The sequence below is a fragment of the Syngnathus typhle genome, linkage group LG8 (genome assembly GCF_033458585.1).
Source record: "Syngnathus typhle isolate RoL2023-S1 ecotype Sweden linkage group LG8, RoL_Styp_1.0, whole genome shotgun sequence".
In the NCBI taxonomy this organism is placed as follows: domain Eukaryota; kingdom Metazoa; phylum Chordata; class Actinopteri; order Syngnathiformes; family Syngnathidae; genus Syngnathus; species Syngnathus typhle.
Genome location: NC_083745.1, coordinates 10,820,584 through 10,835,588, shown reverse-complemented (window position 1 = coordinate 10,835,588; position 15,005 = coordinate 10,820,584). Strand labels below are relative to the sequence as shown.

General features: G+C 46.3%; 1 protein-coding gene across 1 annotated transcript in view; it reads right to left on the bottom strand.

Moving 5' to 3' along the window:
• Positions 1 to 15,005, bottom strand: part of ryr2b (ryanodine receptor 2b (cardiac)) — a 37,750-nt gene that overhangs the window by 21,133 nt on the left and 1,612 nt on the right. The window contains exons 4-46 of the mRNA XM_061285818.1: positions 14,798 to 14,926; positions 14,638 to 14,716; positions 14,455 to 14,567; positions 14,103 to 14,226; positions 13,934 to 14,030; positions 13,788 to 13,862; positions 13,525 to 13,681; positions 13,292 to 13,456; positions 13,080 to 13,201; positions 12,772 to 12,955; positions 12,601 to 12,706; positions 12,407 to 12,502; positions 12,176 to 12,294; positions 11,899 to 12,032; positions 10,075 to 10,316; positions 9,765 to 9,957; positions 9,479 to 9,698; positions 9,269 to 9,373; positions 9,055 to 9,158; positions 8,872 to 8,955; positions 8,432 to 8,591; positions 8,143 to 8,290; positions 7,768 to 7,976; positions 7,431 to 7,605; positions 7,134 to 7,342; positions 6,774 to 6,960; positions 6,515 to 6,647; positions 6,337 to 6,451; positions 5,994 to 6,154; positions 5,749 to 5,908; positions 5,561 to 5,647; positions 4,926 to 5,152; positions 4,081 to 4,294; positions 3,453 to 4,013; positions 3,041 to 3,241; positions 2,818 to 2,929; positions 2,529 to 2,669; positions 1,763 to 2,039; positions 1,575 to 1,689; positions 1,349 to 1,481; positions 1,039 to 1,142; positions 749 to 884; positions 175 to 346 (exon numbers count right to left, since the gene is read on the bottom strand). Of these exons, the coding sequence (XP_061141802.1) occupies positions 175 to 346; positions 749 to 884; positions 1,039 to 1,142; positions 1,349 to 1,481; positions 1,575 to 1,689; positions 1,763 to 2,039; positions 2,529 to 2,669; positions 2,818 to 2,929; positions 3,041 to 3,241; positions 3,453 to 4,013; positions 4,081 to 4,294; positions 4,926 to 5,152; positions 5,561 to 5,647; positions 5,749 to 5,908; positions 5,994 to 6,154; positions 6,337 to 6,451; positions 6,515 to 6,647; positions 6,774 to 6,960; positions 7,134 to 7,342; positions 7,431 to 7,605; positions 7,768 to 7,976; positions 8,143 to 8,290; positions 8,432 to 8,591; positions 8,872 to 8,955; positions 9,055 to 9,158; positions 9,269 to 9,373; positions 9,479 to 9,698; positions 9,765 to 9,957; positions 10,075 to 10,316; positions 11,899 to 12,032; positions 12,176 to 12,294; positions 12,407 to 12,502; positions 12,601 to 12,706; positions 12,772 to 12,955; positions 13,080 to 13,201; positions 13,292 to 13,456; positions 13,525 to 13,681; positions 13,788 to 13,862; positions 13,934 to 14,030; positions 14,103 to 14,226; positions 14,455 to 14,567; positions 14,638 to 14,716; positions 14,798 to 14,926 (6,785 nt within the window). The remainder of the gene's footprint in view (positions 1 to 174; positions 347 to 748; positions 885 to 1,038; positions 1,143 to 1,348; positions 1,482 to 1,574; positions 1,690 to 1,762; positions 2,040 to 2,528; positions 2,670 to 2,817; positions 2,930 to 3,040; positions 3,242 to 3,452; positions 4,014 to 4,080; positions 4,295 to 4,925; positions 5,153 to 5,560; positions 5,648 to 5,748; positions 5,909 to 5,993; positions 6,155 to 6,336; positions 6,452 to 6,514; positions 6,648 to 6,773; positions 6,961 to 7,133; positions 7,343 to 7,430; positions 7,606 to 7,767; positions 7,977 to 8,142; positions 8,291 to 8,431; positions 8,592 to 8,871; positions 8,956 to 9,054; positions 9,159 to 9,268; positions 9,374 to 9,478; positions 9,699 to 9,764; positions 9,958 to 10,074; positions 10,317 to 11,898; positions 12,033 to 12,175; positions 12,295 to 12,406; positions 12,503 to 12,600; positions 12,707 to 12,771; positions 12,956 to 13,079; positions 13,202 to 13,291; positions 13,457 to 13,524; positions 13,682 to 13,787; positions 13,863 to 13,933; positions 14,031 to 14,102; positions 14,227 to 14,454; positions 14,568 to 14,637; positions 14,717 to 14,797; positions 14,927 to 15,005) is intronic.

Genomic DNA, 15,005 nt, shown 5'->3' with positions numbered 1-15,005 from the left:
TGCTGTTGGAGCATTTGTGTTATTTTAGAAGCAGGTTTGGTTGTGTTTCCAGACTAAAGGGGGATATTAGAAAAGAGGTTAAGTTGATGGCACTTTGCCAATAGGTAAGTAGCAAATCTGGGAAACGCAAACAAAATGGATGGACAGACAGTGACTAACATTGTTACGTTGAACTGGTGAGCCATGCAGGGTCCATTTAGAGACGACTCCTCCGATATGCTGATGGCCTCTTTCATGGCCGCTAGGAGGCCGTGTCCGCAATCACCTCGCAGGGCCGGACCGAAACATTCGGGCCGACGAATCAGCAACCTCAACACCAAGTACGCGTTCTCCTCCACACTTTCGCCTGCGGTCAAAGAGCACAGATGCAAAGCTGTTTGAGGATTTATTAGCTATTCAGCATACAAGAATAATTTTCATTTAAAACCATCACTGATAAGACAATTCAGAACTAAATCTATCTATTTATTTATTATTTATTGTTACTCTTATTATTTATTGTTTGTGCCTTCTTGTTTTTTATATTGCGTTGTTTACTTGTATGTCTATCGTGTAATATGTTTTGTCACCGCGGGATAGGGAAAACGTAATTTCGATCTCTTTGTGTGTCTCGGCATGTGAAGATGTTGACAATAAAGCAGACTTTGACTTTGACTTTGACTTTAAACACTAGTTGGACAACTACATGTGGGTGAGGAAATAGAAGGCGGACAGACAGCAGCATGACCAGAGGTTGTATTGTCAATACCATTGCAGAAAACGACAAAACGTAGAAAATTCAGGTAACGCTCTCCCTCCACGGGGTTCCATCCAATATCAGGGTAGCCTTTGGCCACAAGCAGTGAGCAGCTTTGCAGACCGCAGCGGGCAAGGCAGTGCACCACCTGCAGATGAAAAATACTCTGGAGCTGAAAATAATAACTGCAGGGAGTTAAATGTAATATGTTGATTTTCTACGGCAAGTCGCTAGGACAACTTCAAAAAATAAAAGTATCACTGGATTTCAAAAGCTAAATTTGAGGTGAGGCCTCAGATCACCTTTTCTAGTTCAGGCTCCCTCAAAGCGAGGGCCAGCTCATTATTGTCCATGACTGAGGCTGCTGCCACATCCAGAGGGGTGGCCCCGCGCATTGATGGTGAAGCTGAGGAAGAGGAAAAGGGGGAGGGAAGAAAGAGGATATAAAAAAAAAAAAAAAAACTCAAAAACATAATGTCTGGTAATTGAAATTTCATGAGATCACTTGGAGGGCTGAAATTACTGCAGACAAAGGACAACTAGCGAAAAAAAATTAAATTGGATTTGTTCTTCATTGCCACATCAGAAGAAAGTGTTGAGCTGGAACATTACCGAGTCCAACGCTGCTGTTTTCTAACAGGTAGCTGAGGTGGTCAAAAAGCGCTCCCTGGTTGAGTCGGCTGATGCGGCAAAAATAACAAAGGAATCGACAGCAGCTGGCCACCATCTTTGGAAAGGAAATCTCCTGGCATAACCGAATGATTGCAGAAAAACCACAAGCATTTTGTCAAGTCAAAGTTCCATCAATAGACACAAATTGCCACTTTACAACACTGACCTTGGATTCCTTCTCCCCAAGAACATTGACCATCACCTCCATGACTGTCTCGTGCATGCCCAACGCCCTCATTAGATCGGGGTGCTGGTAGAAAACCTTATTGTTCATGATGTCTCTGTCCCGGAGAAAGAAAGAAAAAGAATCACAATGGGCATTGTGTTTGAAATGAACACCACAATCTTCCTTACCCTAGTCTTCTGATCATCAGCTTTTCCTCGACATTCCCCATCCGGACGCTGAGTAACGAGCGGATTTGGCCCAAAGAGAACAGCAAGGTCATGGTGTCCTCCACGGAGGCTTGGCTAATTGTGTAAGCTTTGGAAAGAGCCGACGCCATTTGCCCGGCAAGACCCTGATATTGGCGGTGCAGCAATGAGAAGACAGCCCTGACCAGGCCGGTATCTTCCATTTCCATCTCTTGAGCCCAGCGCAGCATTGTTTCTGAGATCAAAATCTTCAGGGACTCTGAAGGGGCAGGACGCAAAATTAGAAAATCAAACTTCTCTGTTCTTTCCTGGAAAAACTCAGAGTGCACTTCCAAACTCTGCAATGTTTCCCAAAGGAATAGCGCAGCTATCACAACTTTCTTGATTACTTGTTCTACTGAAGGGTGGCATATTATGGAAAATTGACTTTTTAATTGCTTGCAAAATAATAAGTTGCGTCTCTGGAGTGCCTTCTCACCCATCAAATGTGAAATGCAACAACCATGTAAATCTTCTGTTTTCTGCCAATTTCTGAAAATGAGCCTGAGAGTGAAGGAGACTGCATTTCTGACCCGCTTAAAGAGGAAATCAAATGAAGCATTATTTATCCAATTTATTGTATCTGCCCTCACTGGTTGAAATACTGCATTCTGAGAAATACGTGTTTGTGGAATTTGAATTAAGCAGCAAAATCCAGCTATTTTTATTCAGCCCCTTCTTCCTCTAAATACCGACCATTTAGACTTACTGTGACTCAGCGGTTCATTTTCCTCCACTGGTGTGGCCGTCTTCTTCAATCCAAGAACTCTGGCCCCCAGGCTTAAAAGTTGATCCCGTACCGACGTCTCGACAGGCTCGTTTTCTTCCGAGCCACCGTCTAATTCAATACCTGCACAAATACAGTAAAGTAAAATGAAGCTCACTGGCAGATGATCACGGCTAGTGCCTTCTCAATGCTTCTTCTCGGCTCACTGAGTTTTATTGGCTCAGTGAGGAGAATGAGCAATAAAGCGGTGGAAGAATAAGGGGAAACCGACCACAGTGGGATTTGAGAAGCTGGTGGAAGTCTCGCAGGAGCCGTTGGGTTTCCACCGGACACGGACTTTTCTCCTGCTGGTTGTCATCTTTGAAGCTCAGAAGCATGTTGATCTGAGGAAAATAGGAGGAACAACTTCAAGGTGACAAGGAGAAGCACAGAGAAGAAAATGATATGAAGATTTGTGAGCCACAAAGCGGTAAATTAGAACTATGAATTGGAACCTGCTCTTGGGGAGGTGAGCGGAACTCTTTGGTCTTGCGGGCGGTGAGAGCAGCGGACATGTTGAGCGCCTGCATGACTTGCTTGTAGCGGAAGCGCTGGTTCTCCTGCAGTTGCCCAACAAAGTTTTCTGAGAAGGCTACCACGGCTTCGACCCTGTGGCGCACCTGAAGATCACACAGGTAGCTCAGCACGTTGCATAGCTGGAAAGAGAGACAAAGATATTGGTTGGTTGGTTGGTTGGTTGGTTTGTCAAAATGTGTAATTGAATTGATCAAGCGCCTTATACGCAAAAAGTTAAAAAAAATTTGATGAGTGCATTATTTTTTTGCGTGGGTATGTTTTTGGCCAATATGGCACCTCATATGAGTGTGTAGTGGCATGCACACAAAGTAAATTCCATTCTCCATTTACCTCAAGTTTGACTGTTTCTGGAAGTTTCATTTGCAGCAGTCCCTGTTGAGCACAATTCAAGTGATCTCCCAGCTCTCTTTCATCTTCTTCCTCTGTAGAGAAGACTCCAGGTTCCATTAGTTGGAGAACTTTAGCCAGGTCGTCATCAGTCAGCAGCCCCATCACCAGAAGAGTGTGAAACAACTTAATGAGGGGAACTAGCAGAAGCTCCATACTGCCACCTACAGGGTCTCTGACACCGCGATGCACAGCCCACACGGCTGCAGTCAGCATGTCCACTGTCAGGCTCTTCAGAATCTCCAGAGGGATTTCAGGACTGTCACTGCAGGTGACTTCCCGTCCCATCACATCAATGGTGACAAAACAAGGCCTGGAGAAGCGCATTGGTGGTTTCAGGGAAGCGCTTCTGCTCATGCTCGGGATGCAGAGAGGAAGTGAACATTTTCTCCCGTCGTCGCCATTGGTTGGATAAAGGCTGACGTCTCTGGTTTGGTCCGACAGAGGGACGATGTATTCGTGGTTCATCATGAGACGTGCATTGGCATTGCTGCTGAGGTGAACCTAAAAAGTCAAATTCAAAATAAAAATCCCTCTTCAAATTTAGGGATGAGGCGAAGCGCAAGCTCACCTGCACAAGAAGCTGATAAAAAGCAGAGCGCAGCGGGCCAGGCAGGTATGGACTCTGAATGGCGTGAAGGAACTGCGACTGATCCACGTGGCTGCAGATGGCATGGCACACTCTTGCGTTGCCCAGGGCGCATAAAGCGCAGTAGAGGAGGAGAGTGTGGTAATGAAAGGTCAAGATGTCATCCAGCTCAGACAGCTCCAAAATGTCCACGCACCTAGTAAGTTAGAAAGAGTCAAAATATGCTGACAGATACAGATTAAGGTTGCACTTTGGCAACTGACTTGAGGCTGCTATTGGTCACAATGCCACCGCCTCGCCTAAACACCACACTTGGCACTAATGTGGATAGAAAAATGTTTTTGGGCTATATCATGCAGCCGTGGGGAGTTTATTTCACGCTGCTTCCACGACTGATGTGGCACCGAAAGTGGATAAATTACCACTTTTGCAACGTATCACTAGGGGCAACATGTCCGGCGGATCCGGCGCCTTTCTAGTCGTACGTAGGAAACAATGCCCGTTTCTTAGCGGGAGTTCTCCGGCTCCCTTCTGTGTGCTCCTAGGAAGCATACAGAGCGACATTTGCTGCTGCATGTATCTACTATTTCAAAAGCTTGAATAATTTGGACGGCCTGCTCCCTTTGGTTGCAACAGCCTTTCAACATCCTTTGCAGCCGGGTGATTTTTGCACGTTGAAAGGATGAAACTCATTTTAAAAAAACTGCCATTTTTGATTAAGTGTAGGGCAGGACTCACTTTGAACTAAAGAACCCACTAAAATGAAAAGAAAAAGAAAATGAATGAAACGTCGTGACCCAAACCCAAATTCTACAACTTGGTCAGACCTGCTTTCATTGGGGATTTGGAGGGTCAATACTTGAAGCGGCTCAAGGCATTGGACTCTCCAGCCGTGGCGTTCATCGGGACGCTCCAGCATCACCGTCGGTGATCTGTCAGGCACTCGCGTCCATGAGATCGGACTCAGATGCTGCACCTGAATCCTGGGCGGGCACTGAGGTGCGCTCGTCGTTCGAAGGCTGCGAAGCAAGCCGGCTGACAGCGGCATCACATTCTAGGTGGGCAGAAAGACAAATAAAAAGAATTGTAATGATTTTGATATAAACATAAACAATTCAATTTTGTGTACATCTACTTTAGAGCTGTGTCCATTATAAATAAGGAAAATAATTGGGTCTTGATTTTTCATTTGGCTGTGGTGATAATGTTTAAGATCTGTTGGTGAATAAATAATTAATGGAGTTGTTAAAAAAATGCTAAGTTCCAGTGGTTTGTAATCAACGTGTCCATTCTTCTTCACGGTTCAAGGAGTTGCAGAATTTAATTGTCAAGAGCATAACTGTTATGAGCCCAAGCTGAAGAGTTTTCAACAGGATCTGTGAGATTGTTTTTAGGGTCACTGGGTGGTATGTTATTATGTTTTGTACAGATTTCCATGCAAACAAACAACCAAGTGGGTTACCTTAATGCATCCCAGTTCAAATTGAAACATGTTGCTAGTGGTAGGTCGAATGAAAACGGCAGGATACAGCCTTGTATTGGCCTCGACCTGTTTCAATGGCAAAAACCAAGAACATTTCACTCACTATGATAAGCACAATATGGCAGCACAATATATTAAATACATCTTAAAGAGTGTCAACAAATTACTTGGTAGAAGGTGGACATCTCCACGCCGCTGGAGGTAAACGTCAGCAGCCCGGCGCCCGTGTCAATCAAGCAACCGATTTCCAAGCCGGCACTCCTCCGGCTGCGTGACAAACCTGTGGCCTCTCCGGCGCAGACCATGTAACAGTTACTCCTCTTCACACTGCGGGTGTCGAAAGAACTGTCGTAAGAAGGCAGCTGCTTGCTAAGTTATGCTGTGAGTAAGGCACACAATGGTTAAAAGTCACCTCTCTTGGACTTTGCCAGTGTCGTCTCCGAGGGTGACGGTCACTGTGAGGTCATCGTCAATGTCAAACGTCATGTCGTTCGGGTGAAAATCAGGTGTCACCCAGCCCACCCACACGTTGAAAGGCTCCTGGTTTGGCAAGACTCTCACCGAATAGTAGTACTGAGAAAAAAAAAAATCCTGAGTTGAGTCTAGACAAAACGAAAATAATCATATGCGTCAAATGTAGTTATGGAGCTGAGATTGCAAATTGCAAATCTGCGTCAAATGAAGCTGTGGATCTGAGATTGCAAATGTGGCAAAGTAGAAAAATATGTTATTTTCCAGCAAGCATAGGGTCTCACTCTGGTGGTCTGAATGAGGTGATCAGTGTTATCTTTGTCAACGAGGACATCCTCCAGGAGTCGAGCAGAGGAGTTGCTGCTGACCAGGCCTGGTTTGTTTCGCTTCAGCATGAACCTTCGAAGAACAACAAATTCACCATCCTGTCCATTCAATTATCAGTTTTGTTCCGCAGCCTACCGTTGCTTGAGTCGTGACGTTTTGTCCTGAGCGTGATCCTTGTACTCAGGCTCGTCTCTTGAAGTTGCAAAACTGTGGGCCGACTTCATCAACACTTCAAAGTCGGAGTCCACCTCCTCCTCTTCTTTCCTAACTAAAAGAACCACATTAATTAATTGTAGCAGGGCCCCATGGGAGCAGAAGCAAAGCAGCTCTTTAAGGTCATGAGTAAGCGAATAGCAAATAATCAAAGGCGGGTGTTGAATGACGCCATGCAGACCTGGTGAAAAACAACCGGATGCCACCGGCAGCACGCCCTCAACTGGGCCGGTGAGGACAGCGGCGCACTGGATGGACATGCTGAGCCGGTAAAAGCCCATTTCGCTGTCTCCGCCGTTGCGTGCCGGCAACCGTTGTGAGACCCTAAGGCTCGGCGAGGAATCCTTTGAGCCAGTGACTCTACTGACCTTGAGTGAAATTCAAAGAGGATATAGAAGATCAGCCTAGTCAATAAACCAGTGCCCAGAATAACACAAGCTTCTGGAGAGAAGACATATTTTATGGAAATCGGACTGATGACATCACAACGCAAAGAGGAAGAGGAAAAAAAAAACGCATCTTAACATCTCTGCATCCAAACCTGTAAAGTGGGGTGATCTGGCAGTATGGATTTAAACTGAGCACGTTTCCAACTCATCCACAGGGATGGATCTCGAGCCATATTGAAAGCAAAAGGCTCATAACCCTCCTGTAGACCGCACACACTAAAGTACCGCAGCGAGCCCTCTTGGCGGCCGAGGTTCAGCCTCACCACCTGGTTCACGCCCACACTGACCACGGGGAGCAAGCCTAAAATGTCAGGAAGAGAAAATCGAAACGTATATTTTCGAGCCAGACGGGTAATAACATTCTGTGAAGAAGAAAAAAAACAACTGACCATCTCTGACGTCAAAGTCCTTGGCGGCCAGCTCTGATCCTCGGTCATTAAAGAGCAACTCTCCGTTGAGCGTGAGCATCATGGTGCTTTCGCTCGTGTCCAGCAAACAACCCACCACATCCGCCCGCTTGCAGGCACGTCCCAGAGGCTCTCCACCCTGATGGTACCACCGAGCCTGGAAAAAAACAGAGGATGGGGGCGGCTTTGCGTCAGTCATGTCAAGAAACAACGGGAGTACTTTTATAGCTGAATGAAACAAGACAACCCAAAAGCTACATGATGCTTTCAGCCGTCAAAGAAAGATCGGTGGGAGGCGTTCCGATTCTTGAAGCCTCACCTCAAATCCATCAAACACAAACGCCTGGTCATCTGAGCCCAGCTCTTTATCGGGGGAGCAGCCAGGCCGGGCCCAGCCGACTCTCACATTCCCCGCAGTGACCAGTTCGCATTCAAAGTACCACTTCCCCCGAGTCACGGCAAAAGATTTATCTGCTCGGAACACTCGGCGCTTTTCGCTGGAGAAGAAGCAGCTGTTTGATAAAATGACTGCAAGAAGTCAGGACAAAAGCAAATATTACATGCGGGCCATTTTGCAATAGAATCGTGACAATGTCAAAATGAATTTTTTATTTAATTGATGGAGATCGTTTTAAACAACCTGCTTCTTGCTCTAACTCCTCTAACCATTATCCAATCCAAAATTGGGACCTACTCTTTTCCTGGTGGAGGGTCTCCAAGCTGTAACCGTAGGCCAACAGGGTGCAAACTGCCTCCCTACCAGCTTTTTGTCCCATTTTTCTACTCCTCTCATCAAGCAGGCTGTAGGGCACAAGATCTGGGCTCCGCTTTGAGTTACCATCCTGAATTGGAAGCAGAAAAATAGGAAATCTTATCAACGTTTGTATTGCCAAAGAATAGCGGCGCTGTGAGAATGTGATTACGACTGCCCACAGATGCTGAAATGTGATTCTCCCGTTCCAATTACAGCACACAAGGCAAACCTGTTGAGCACCATAAGTCCATCCTTGCTTGATACGCTCACTGGCCCAGAGGTTGTGCTCATTCTCCGCCAACAAGTGGATCGCTTCCTCATGGGCGGTGCTGAGAACAACATGGCTCACATCTAGCGGGGCCGGTCTGTAGCCACCTGGCTGCTCGTACCTGAAAGGTTGGAGATTACAAAAAAGCACTCTCAATGTTTAATGGGCCAACGCAGAAATATTACACAATTAAAGTTGCGTAATGCCCTCGTATGTTGGCAAGGAGAGCCACAGTCAGTGATTTGTTTTAACAGGATTAAAAGTCATCCACACAAATGCATTAAGAGGAGCCGCCATAGACCACAACTCACACCCCGACACTCACACGCAGACTAAGCAACTAACACGAGTTCAAGTGGAGCTCAATTTCGAAAAAATAAAAAAATAAATGGAAAAAAAACCTGTTGGAGAGTCTCGTGAAGTGGATTCCCTCCACTGTATGTTCATCTCTGAAGCCAATATGGAAACCAAGAGCAAGGAGAGTCCTGCAGGAAATGAAAGAAAATGTTTGTGAAGTGATTATTACATATTTCTACAAATCACGACTATACATATGAATGTGAGCGGGAGGTGGCAGTAGCCACCTTAAGGTGTCCTGGGCAGTCTGGAGGTTCTGGTGTCTCTCCTGATCGGGCATCATAGAGAACTCCACCAGACAGGGCTCGAGTCGCTTCCCTTCGTCTCGCTCCTGTGATTGATGAAAAGTGGTTCAGAATTTCACTCTGCAAGGAATACTAATGTGAACGAGGGAATCTTTTTCGGTAGTTCAAGTTTATTCCTACTGTGTTTCCTTCTTACATTTCCTTGAGACCAGCCGAGATCAACCCTTTCCATGACCCACAGTTCATGGATGTTCTCGGCCATTTTATCACGGATATCCTCGAATTGCAGCGGCAGTTCCACCTATTAAGGTAACAGATAAACACACACAGACACGTAAAATTTCATAGTAGTATATTGTATCGATTTAAAATGAGATATGTAACAGCCATATAAGTAAAACTTTACCTTGCTGATGTCTACCGGTGAGGGAGTGAAAGTAACCGGACTAATTGGCTCAAACGGGCCAATGAGCTCTCGTTTCCCGTCTTCGTAAGTCAAGAGGTACTTATGGCACGCTTCTACCGTCAGCTTGACGTTCGGGAGGAGAGCCTCAGAACATGGCACAAAACCGTGCGGGGGAAGAAATCGAAACTCGCCGTGTTCCCCTCCAAAGAGAAACCGAACCCTTGTTTCCAAAAACAAAAGCATTTAGTCTCATATCGATTAAGAGACGCACATATGCGGTACTAACTTCACTCCGGGTGAGAAGCTGACTACGGGATGAAGAAGTCCATCCATGCAGAAGTTCTCCAGCATGCCCTGCACGGGGAGACCGTTGACCCGAAATGAAATACAAGGGGCGCTGAGGTCCACGCAGCAGCTAACCACGTCGTCGTCCGTCAGCAGGTGAGGGAAGGGCGAGCGCACTCTGCGCCCCACGCAACCTCAACGCGGAAGAAACACGCTTAGTGTTATTCAAAGCCCGCAGTACAGAAAAGAAGCAAATCCGTGTTTTAAATTGTGAACAAAATTCAGAACATGCTACTCAAATGTGATCCCACCTGCCCATAAGTGAAGGCCATCAAAGCCAAAGGAGCAGAGGTCATCTCCCACGCCATTGCCCCCCCAGCCCTCTCCTCCAGTGGGTCTGGGCCGGTAGCCGTCGCTTCGGGCCCAGCCGACGCGCAGGTGCGTGGGCTCCGCCGTGAGGAAAGGCTCTACGTGATCCACCACGAGCTCATAGTACCACCGGCGGGGCTGCGCTGAATCTTCCCCCAGAGACAGGAAGATGTTGGGCCTCACGCTTTGGTGATAGAAACTGAGCGTGAGTATTGTATCAGCATGTTTTCTACTTCAAAGATATGAATGTTCCCTTGAGGCATTATGGCAGGATAAAAATACACAGAAGCATGAACAAAAATATTAAAGTTGGATGCAGCTGTTCAATGTGAAAGAATTTAGAACCAGGATCTTTGCCATTTTGGATCCATGAACGAGTCACAGTGAATAGCCATCACAGAACCCAACTTGAGAATGAATGTCAGTTCTTGTAAGACGCACCACCCATCCGGCAGCGGAGAGACGATTCGGACGTCGAATAAATTGCACAAGAAGCCAAAATGGTATACATTCAGGCAAACGTACCAACGAGGTGTTTTGTTCACGATGAAGTAGAGGTGACAGAAAGCAAAATGGCTTGAGGACAGATAAGAGTGGATCAGGCAGGTGGCGTGGTGGATTCTTGGGGAGCAGCAGGTGGGAAATTTTTGAGACAAAATAAACAATAAAACCCGAGGGGAGGGGTGGCTGCTCGATAAAGAGAAGCGTGATAAAAGGTGGCAGCTCGGAAGAAAGAAAAGCCAGATGGTTGCGGCGCTCCCCCAACCGTTCACATTGCAATTTATCTCGGAGAGAAGGCCTAATGGGAAAGGTCTTGCTTTATCAAAAAGGCTCAAGTGAAACCGACTAATTGTAAATATGTTGAGTGAACATAAAGACCTCATTGTTGCTTACTCGTAATCCCCAATGACGAAGAGGGCCATAATAAAAAATGGAAGGATGGCTGTTTGGTGCATACAATGCTGATTGTATTTCTACATCATCAACTACTAAGCGTTTCTTCGTTTGACTCTGAACTAATGTTCTAAGACATTTCCGTAAGGCACTGCTGAAAAATGGGCGGACAGATGGAACGACAACCTAAAAATAAAATGCCCGTGGCAAAGAAAAAGGAGGAGAAGATAATGTCGAAAAAGATGATTGGTTGCCACATTCAGTGAGAACACCCAGTAAAAAATCTGATGTAAAACCAGAAAATGACTATGATTAATATTCACTCTCCTGAACAACTTTTATCCGAGTGTCATCAGCGGAGACGTCTGCGTGTGACTGATTCTCAATTTAAAACTAGAAACGAAGACACCGACGGAGAGAGGTAATTCATCATTAACAGAAGAGCAGGGCAGAAAAGACAAGTGCGGCAGTGGCAAGGATGCTCAAGTGTCGCTCACAAATAAAAAACTTCAAGTATAATAAGCCGCGCGTGGCAAATACATGAGAGGAGCGAGAAAAATGCGCCACACGTCACAGACTTAAAGGCGGTGTTTGTTTTCATCAAGGCTAACGAGTTCAAAGCGACGATCGGAGTGATGTGCTGTGAAAGGCCTGGCGTGTTGATGCCGGGATGAATTACTGATGACGAGGCTCGCTCACTGGCAAAAATATTCAGCTCATCCATAAAGTATGGCGGGATTCTTCATATGAATCAGCGTCATGGAATGTGCAAGACAGACTTAAGAAAGAACATTTAGATGGACAGCTAGAAGGTGAGAACTCAATTGCCTCGCCAGGATAGTTAGCTAAAATAGATAGCTAGAGGCGCCTACCTGGTGACCCAATTAACCAGCCGAGTTTGCAGCAGCAAGTCTCTCTCGGGCAGTAGATTTTCACAGATGAGGTTCTGATTGGCGCGCACGGCAACGCCATGGCACACGCACAAAGAACAAAGCACCTCCAACACCTGCAACCGCCAAACCTGTTAGCACTTGACCCAGCAGACTTTATCCTCCAAAAATAGAGTTTTTCATTCTTATGGTTTTAATCCCTAGACACAAAAAGTCTTAATGATATTGTTGGAAGCAAGAACGCAGGAGTGAAGCAGACCTTGTGGTTGCATCCATGCTTGTCTAGAAAAGCAATGATCGAGCGGATGTGTCCCTCTTTGATGCCATTTAGTGCTTCGGGACTTTCCACCAAAACGCAGTGCAGAACCTCCAAAACTCCTTCGCATGACATGGGAAAATGTGAAATATGAATTATTGAGTATGCATCATGCTCAGCGTATCAAAATATTGTGGAAAAATATTAGTGATGGGTTTTATTCCTGGAACTCACCAGAAGAGGCCTCCAGTTGGTCCAGCCTGCTAATGAGCCAGTCGAGCGAACTCGAGAAATGTGCGCAGTTTGCGCGGTTTCTCCTAATAAGCGAGGCTGAACAAAAAAATGATGTATATATGTATGAAACATTGATCCAGAATATATGAAACATCAATAAAACTTTGATTTTAGGATTACAAATCGTGCCCTACCCAGAAGCTGATAAAAATGCCCAAGGACGTTCTCCCAGTTTTGATTGGCAGCCTGACTAGAGCGATGGAGACGCTCAATAGACTCCAGTACCAACTCGATCACTCCCTGCGTACATTAAAAAGCATCCAGCATCAATTTCTTCATGCTGGTTTGATTTTTTTTTGTTTCACCTCTTCTTGAAACATGTTCTGCCGACTCTTTAACACGGTTTGGCTGTTTTGTCGAGACTCCTGGCTCTGCTCCTCTGGTGGCAGCTGGAAAAAGCTTATGAGGTCTTGAAGGCCGCGAGTCACATTCGTCACTGGTAAAACGATGGGCTCCACGTTTCCTTGCCCATGACAAGAATCCAGTTTCCTAAAGAGAAAAATGATATCAAGCATAAGACTGAGGATTGTGTATAATGCAAATCAAGTCGAGTCAGCAAAAACCTTTAGTTAGCCGCCTAGTTGAGAAAAATATTCCGGAGAATGCCGACTACCTGATAAAAGTAGTGAAGAGGAGCGTTGCGCCATGTATGAGGCTGGCAGTGTGGGATTCTTCCCTCTGAGACCGAGACAGCGTCAACCCGTCGTCCATGTGACCCTCACTGTGCAAGATTGCCTGGAAAAACATCATCTCAGATGAACACCTTGAAGTCTTCTCTCGTTTATATGGCGCCAAATTCAAAATATGAGAAAAATGTCACTTGACCTTCCGCTGAGCTCCTCCCACACACGCAGACTTGCTATCCATGGCTCGGTAGGTGAGCCACAGACCAGAGTCGACATGCTGAAGGTAACACACGGAGTCTCCGTATTTGATTTCTGGGGAGCCCATGCCGTCCACGTGACTTTTTCTTCCACAGTCCAGCTTTTCCTAAAGACAGTTGGTTGATTACAAAAAAGAGCTGATATGTCATGGAAGTGCAGCGTCTTGATGATTACCTTGGCAGAGCGGAAGCAGAAGGCAGTCGCGCTAACGTCTGCTTTCTCCCGATCGAGCAGACGGAGGCCTCGTTGGTCGCTCAGGCCAAGATAGCGTCCGGTGGTCACATGACAGAGTCGAAAGGGCTGCCCCCAGCACACGTGTTTGCCGCTCCACCTTGAGAAACACTTGTTGACTTGACAAGCCTTGGATTTCAAAATCAAGCACTTTCCAAGGACTTCACATAACATAATTTGATACTGGTGGGGCTGTTTCTACTTACACCACATGCAAGTTCTCCAGCCTCCACAGAGAGCGGGCGTGTCCGCACACGGCTCCTATCTCATACTGCATTATCCTGGATTGAGAAAGACGCCAGATGAGACGGAAATGGCGTTTTGTCAAGATGACAACGTCCTCGCAAGTGACCTTTGCAGCTCTTCATCTCGCTCCGCCGCGGGAATCGTCAGACATGCGTCGGTGTGGCTGTGGAGAAGCCTGAGCGTTTCGCCACCTCTCAGGTATCCTGGAAGCAGCAGACATAAAATAATCCAAATCGAAATAATCAATCAAGAGTGCAGATAAGAGGAAAGTATGCCTGGAGCAAGTCCACTTGCGGAGCAGACGGGAGCGATGCTCCACAGAGAGCGGCGGAAGGCCGCATCCACAATCAGAGTGTCGGCCAAGCCTCTGTTGTCGCAGGTCGCGCCAAAGGACACGTGCTGGGGAGCCACAAAACGGAAACCGGCCGCTTGCTATTACCTAATACGGTTTGGCTTGGTTTTTGTGACAACTCGTCGATTACAGAATTAATCGAAAACCTAAAATCATCAAAATCATTTTCGTTATTCCTTGATAAAAACAGACTGGTAAAAGGTGGACGGCTCAAATGCAGACAGGTAAAGGTGAGTGAACCCTAATCTGGCTCAACAGAGAAATATTTTTTTTACCAGATATCTCTCCGAGGACACGTTAACCAGAATGAGGTCATCCCCAACACGCACTTTCTCCCCCTCTGACCTCTGCCTGGAAGCCGGATGCACTGTCCACCAACAGGTCTCACCTGCGACACAAACACAAGACGACATCAAAGACGCAACATCATCCGCTTCTTTACGATGATCTCCGAGTACCCGCTTCATCTTCCTGCAGGCCCACATCAAAAGCCAGCTTGTCAGTGGAGGACTGCGATGCAGATAAGCAGCTGAGATACTGCAAGCAGAAAGAGCATTTCACCAAAAGAACAATGTGGCCATGTTTTTTATCCCCGCAGGGAAAACGTCGATGACTCACCATGTCGCTGTACGAATGCTGGAAAAGCACAGCCTGGCCGTATAGAAGGGTGCGGTGTTTGCCCCCAGCTCCCTGTAAAGCACGTTGAAAGACATTTACTGAAAATAGAGACCAGCAAGAAATATCACACTGCATAGATAATATAAAAAACAAAAAAAACAATGTAGGGTACAGTCCATAATCCCTTATATCAGGTTTCAAAACTTTT